This window comes from Branchiostoma floridae, chromosome 3 (assembly GCF_000003815.2).
Source record: "Branchiostoma floridae strain S238N-H82 chromosome 3, Bfl_VNyyK, whole genome shotgun sequence".
Classification (NCBI taxonomy): domain Eukaryota; kingdom Metazoa; phylum Chordata; class Leptocardii; order Amphioxiformes; family Branchiostomatidae; genus Branchiostoma; species Branchiostoma floridae.
Genome location: NC_049981.1, coordinates 7,065,340 through 7,071,031, shown reverse-complemented (window position 1 = coordinate 7,071,031; position 5,692 = coordinate 7,065,340). Strand labels below are relative to the sequence as shown.

Below are 5,692 nucleotides of genomic sequence, written 5' to 3'. Positions count from 1 at the left end.
GGAAGTGGATGTTCAGGTATTGTGTCAAAAACATGATGCTGGGATATTGTTTATGACAATGTCTATGGGCTCCTTTAGTACGGTGATTTGATCATGTTCTATCTTTTTATTCTTTCTTCAAATCATGTTTTTATCATACGTCTTTATTCTATTTCAATTGTCCTTGTCCAGACACCAATGTCTGCTCGAACTCGCCCAACCCGTGCCACGCCCAGGCCACCTGCACAGATAACCCCGCCCCTTCACTGGACGCAACTTGTACCTGTAACACAGGATATACAGGAGATGGTCGCGCTGATGGAACTGGATGTTCAGGTATTGTGTCAAAAACATGATGCTGGGATATTGTTTATGACAATGTCTATGGGCTCCTTTAGTACGGTGATTTCATCATGTTCTATCTTTTTATTCTTTCTTCAAATCATGTTTTTATCATACGTCTTTATTCTATTTCAATTGTCCTTGTCCAGACACCAATGTCTGCTCGAACTCGCCCAACCCGTGCCACGCCCAGGCCACCTGCACAGATAACCCCGCCCCTTCACTGGACGCAACTTGTACCTGTAACACAGGATATACAGGAGATGGTCGCGCTGACGGAACTGGATGTTCAGGTATTGTGGCAAAAACATGATGCTGGGATCTTGTTTTTGGCAATGTCTATGGGCTCCTTTAGTACGGTGATTTGATCATGTTCTATCTTTACCTTTGCCAGAATGGCTAAGGTTATGTTTTGGGCTTATGGGTCTGTCTGTGTGTGTGTTAACAGTATAACTCAAGAAGCCTTGGATGGATCCCGATAATATTTGGTAGGTGGGTAGGGGTCGGGAAAACGAAGGTCAAGTTCGATTATGGGCCCCCTAGCGGCTTGCTAAGGTACTGCAGCAGAATCTCAATTTTTGATATCTCGTCTTCTGGACATGCTGTGGTTATGATTTTTGAGTGGTAGATAGCCCTTGGTAGCCCTTGATAGCCCTTAAGTGCTGTAAGTTTGGACCCCCTAGCGGCTTGTTTGGAACTGCAGTCGCCGACTTCCTTTCAAAATTTGGACGAGAATAACTCGAGAACGTGTAGATGGATCGTCATGATTTTTGGTATGTAGATAGCCCAAGTAACAATGTACAAAATAGAATACTAATTATGCAAATCAGTAACTAATTTGCATAATTAATGAGGAAAGTTTATAAATCCACTGAATTTCATGATAGGACTTTCAAACTTGTCACATATATAGATGAGAAAGAGAGAAATATGAATGCATATTAATTATGCAAATGACGGCCTCATTTACATAACTAATGACAAAATATGAACGTGTTGACGGATCGTCATGATTTTTGGTATGTAGGTAGCCAAAGGGAAGACTTACATGATGGAATTCTAATTATGCAAATCGACAGCTAATTTGCATAATAAATGAGGAAAGTGTGTAAATCCACTGCATTCCTTTATAGGACTTTCAAACTTGTCACATTTGTAGCTGAGAAAGAAAGAAATATCAATACATATTAATTATGCAGATGATGATCTCATTTGCATAATTAATGGAAAATATGAACGTGTTGACGGAGCGTCATGATTTTTGGTATGTAGATAGCCTAAGTAAAATATTACATAATGAGATACTAGTTATGCAAATTAACAGCTAATTTGCATAATTAACAAGGAAAGTTGGTAAATCCACTGCATTCCGTGATAGCACTTTCAAACTTGTCACATATGTAACTGAGAAAGATGGCAGAGAGACATGTTTGAGTCCGCTAAACGTCTTTTCTTGAACTGCAGGAGCCGGTTTAGTTTCCTACTTTGAAAGAGAATAAGTCAAGAAGGGATGAAAGGATCATCATGATTTTTGGTAGCTTAATAGGTTAAGTGATGCTTGATACAATTTAATATCAGTATGTAAATAGGGATCGGATGTGTATAAGCAATGGCGAAATGTTATGAACCAACTCCAGGCATATAAAATAAAATGTAATGAGTAACACATTTATGTCTACAGACATCGTTCTACATAACAAACCTGGTTTATTTGGCAAAGGTATGTGTTCGTGGAACTCTAGTTTTATTCTTTCTTCAAATCAGATTTGGTAGGAGAAGAAGAACAAGGAGATGAGACGAGACAAAAACAATATATTTCAATCTATGTTTGGATTGAAATATAACTACGAATGCAATATATTTCACAATACCTGTGGCATGGCTGAAATATAACAACATTTCACTCCGTACCATACCTAGGTATGGTGGAGTGAAAGCTTAGACGTACTGAAGTGTTCATTTTTTATGTAACAGTAGTAGTATTTGGTTTATTGAAAAAAACATGTATCAAATCGGCTTTGCAGTAAAACTGAATTATGCCGAGATTTACAATCAACAAATCAACACTAATACCAGAGCAAAGTTATCAATACGATATGAAATTGTTCACGGGATTACAATATGTGCAAATAACGTACAAATTCAATGACGTTTAGTGTACGGGTAGTCTTTTGTATATATTAGCAGACCGGAGACAAAATTTTAATTTGGACTTCCTAGCGGGAGCCTGGTGTACCGGGCAGAAGCTTCGAATCTCTTGTTCCGGTCATGACATGCTCATAAGTTTGAATTCTAGATATTTTTGGTGAGATATAATATGCTCAATACCTTGTTTTTACTGCAAACTCCAGACATCAACGCCTGCTCGCCCAACCCGTGCCACGCCCAGGCCACCTGCACAGATAACCCCGCCCCTTCACTGGACGCAACTTGTACCTGTAACACAGGATATACAGGAGATGGTCGCGCTGACGGAACTGGATGTTCAGGTATTGTGTCAAAAACATGATGCTGGGATATTGTTTATGACAATGTCTATGGGCTCCTTTAGTACGGTGATTTCATCATGTTCTATCTTTTTATTCTTTCTTCAAATCATGTTTTTATCATACGTCTTTATTCTATTTCAATTGTCCTTGTCCAGACACCAATGTCTGCTCGAACTCGTCCAACCCCTGCCACGCCCAGGCCACCTGTACAGATCACCCCGCCCCTTCACTGGACGCCAACTGTACCTGTAACACAGGATATACAGGAGACGGTCGCACTTACGGAACTGGATGTTCAGGTATTTTGGCAGCAAAAAGATTGTGGGAAATTGCCTATGGCAATGTCTATGAGATCCATTATTGCGTTGATTCGATCATGTTTTAATAATTTTTAATCTGTGACTGGAGGGTAGCCTCCAGCAACAGAGTCTTGTGATCACTTTGTGCGTTGAGTGTTCGCACATGTATCTCTAAGTATGTTCCGTATGCCACAATTGCAAGTGGCTTGGCATGTCGTCTGTACTCCGTTACGAAATGATGCACGTTTTTTTTTTACGGTAGTTGTTTTTATTATGGATGTAATAATTTCAGTTTTCACCCCTACGCCGTCCGGTGGTGTGGTTTAGGTCTTCGCATTAAGCCTTGTGGTAATTCAATATCGTCAAGCAGATGTTGTCCTCGTCACTCGTCAGAATATGCCATCTCGTTCGCGTTTTGCGTTTCCAGTATTGAGGTTGGTTTGGCAGAGCATACTGTTAACATTTTGCGCGGTTGATAGTCATATGCACCTTACGGTTATAACGTGTTTGATCCTTGGGATCTTTTTTTTTTCGCGGCAGCTGTTTTGATTATCGATGTAATAATTTGAGAAATCACCCCTATTTCCCTGGTATTGTGGAACAGCTGGCCTACAGGCGATGGGGTTTGGCAATTACTTATCTCCAAGCAGATATGGGGTCGTGTGGTCAGCTGTCCACAGCTGTCACTGCTCCACTTTTTAAAATGGTATGCGTCTAAGGTAGCCATTGCGAAGCTGTGTGGTTGTTTTTATTTGGTGTCGTTCGGTTGAGACGCTAATTTTTCTGTTGATGCGTACAGGACTGTGTTTTAAATTTGACAGTGATAGGTATGTTAGCTTTTGACTAAGTTTTTGGTACAAGTTGATGTGATGTGTTCTGTATGCGATATAAACAACAAGTCATACACCACAGAAAACATCACAACCGACATAAACCATTATTAGGTCACAGGGCATGTTACCTACGGACACTTTTTTTCATCTTTTTTCTTGTCCAGACATCAATGCCTGCTCGAACTCGTCCAACCCCTGCCACGCCCAGGCCACCTGTACAGATCACCCCGCCCCTTCTCTGGACGCAACTTGTACCTGTAACACAGGATATACAGGAGATGGTCGCGCTAACGGAACTGGATGTTCAGGTATTGTGGCAAAAACATGATGCTGAGATATTGTTTATGGCAATGTCTATGGGCTCCTTTAGTACGGTGATTTGATACTGTTCTATCATTCTTTTTTTTTTCTTTCTTCCTTATTCTATTTAAAATTTTCCTGTCCAGACATCAACACCTGCTCGAACTCGTCCAACCCGTGCCACGCCCAGGCCACCTGTACAGATCACCCCGCCCCTTCACTGGACGCCAACTGTACCTGTAAAGTCGGATATACAGGAGATGGCCGAGCTAACGGAACTGGATGTTCAGGTACATGTTTTTGGCAACGCTTCGGGGGCGGAGGGCTTTAAATAGTGTGTGTTAGGAAACGGGGGCAAAATTCTATTTTTGTCATCCTAGTGGCATTCTGTTGTGCCCCGTCTGACGAGTATAAGTTCTATGATAGAATGCTAGATATTTAGCAAGGGGGTAAGATACCTAATGTCTTCTTCTTATGTCCCGCTACAGATATTAACGCCTGCTCGAACTCGTCCAACCCGTGCCACGCCCAGGCCACATGTACAGATCACCCCGCCCCTTCACTGGACGCCAACTGTACCTGTAACACAGGATATACAGGAGACGGTCGCACTAACGGAACTGGATGTTCAGGTATTTTGGCAGCAAAAAGATTGTGGGAAATTGCCTATGGCAATGTCTATGAGATCCATTATTGCGTTGATTCGATCATGTTTTAATAATTATTACTCTGTGACTGGAGGGTAGCCTCCAGCAACAGAGTCTTGTGATCACTTTGTGCGTTGAGTGTTCGCACATGTATCTCTATGTTCCGTATGTCACAATTGCAAGTGGATTGGCATGTCGTCTGTACTCCGTTACGAAATGATGCACGTTCTTTTTTTACGGTAGTTGTTTTTATTATGGATGTAATAATTTCAGTTTTCACCCCTACGCCGTCCGGTGGTGTGGTTTAGGTCTTCGCATTAAGCCTTGTGGTAATTCAATATCGTCAAGCAGATGTTGTCCTCGTCACTCGTCAGAATATGCCATCTCGTTCGCGTTTTGCGTTTCCAGTATTGAGGTTGGTTTGACAGAGCATACTGTTAACATTTTGCGCGGTTGATAGTCATATGCACCTTACGGTTATAACGTGTTTGATCCTTGGGATCTTTTTTTTCGCGGTAGCTGTTTTGATTATCGATGTAATAATTTGATAAATCACCCCTATTTCCCTGGTATTGTGGAACAGCTGGCCTACAGGCGATGGGGTTTGGCAATTACTTATCTCAAAGCAGATATGGGGTCGTGTGGGCAGCTGTCCACCGCTGTCACTGCTCCACTTTTTAAAATGGTGTGCTTCTAAGGTAGCCATTGCGAAGCTGTGTGGTTGTTTTTATTTGGTGTCGTTCGGTTGAGACGCTGATTTTTTTGTTGATGCGTACAGGACTGTGTTGAAATTGACAGTGATA

General features: G+C 41.6%; 2 protein-coding genes across 18 annotated transcripts in view; one reads left to right on the top strand and one right to left on the bottom strand.

Annotated features, from left to right (window-relative positions):
• LOC118411089 (enoyl-[acyl-carrier-protein] reductase, mitochondrial-like) overlaps positions 1-5,692 on the bottom strand; it is a 112,285-nt gene that overhangs the window by 61,625 nt on the left and 44,968 nt on the right. The gene's annotated exons all lie outside the window — the stretch shown is intronic.
• Positions 1-5,692, top strand: part of LOC118411086 (neurogenic locus notch homolog protein 1-like) — a 37,157-nt gene that overhangs the window by 29,002 nt on the left and 2,463 nt on the right. For 6 of the 16 annotated variants that reach the window (XM_035813112.1, XM_035813105.1, XM_035813098.1 and 3 more), the window contains 7 exons: positions 172-315; positions 471-614; positions 2,673-2,810; positions 2,966-3,109; positions 4,107-4,250; positions 4,389-4,532; positions 4,731-4,874. In XM_035813112.1, coding sequence (XP_035669005.1) covers positions 172-315; positions 471-614; positions 2,673-2,810; positions 2,966-3,109; positions 4,107-4,250; positions 4,389-4,532; positions 4,731-4,874 — 1,002 coding nt within the window. The remainder of the gene's footprint in view (positions 1-171; positions 316-470; positions 615-2,672; positions 2,811-2,965; positions 3,110-4,106; positions 4,251-4,388; positions 4,533-4,730; positions 4,875-5,692) is intronic. The other 10 variants (XM_035813110.1, XM_035813106.1, XM_035813100.1 and 7 more) reach the window with 10 other exon arrangements.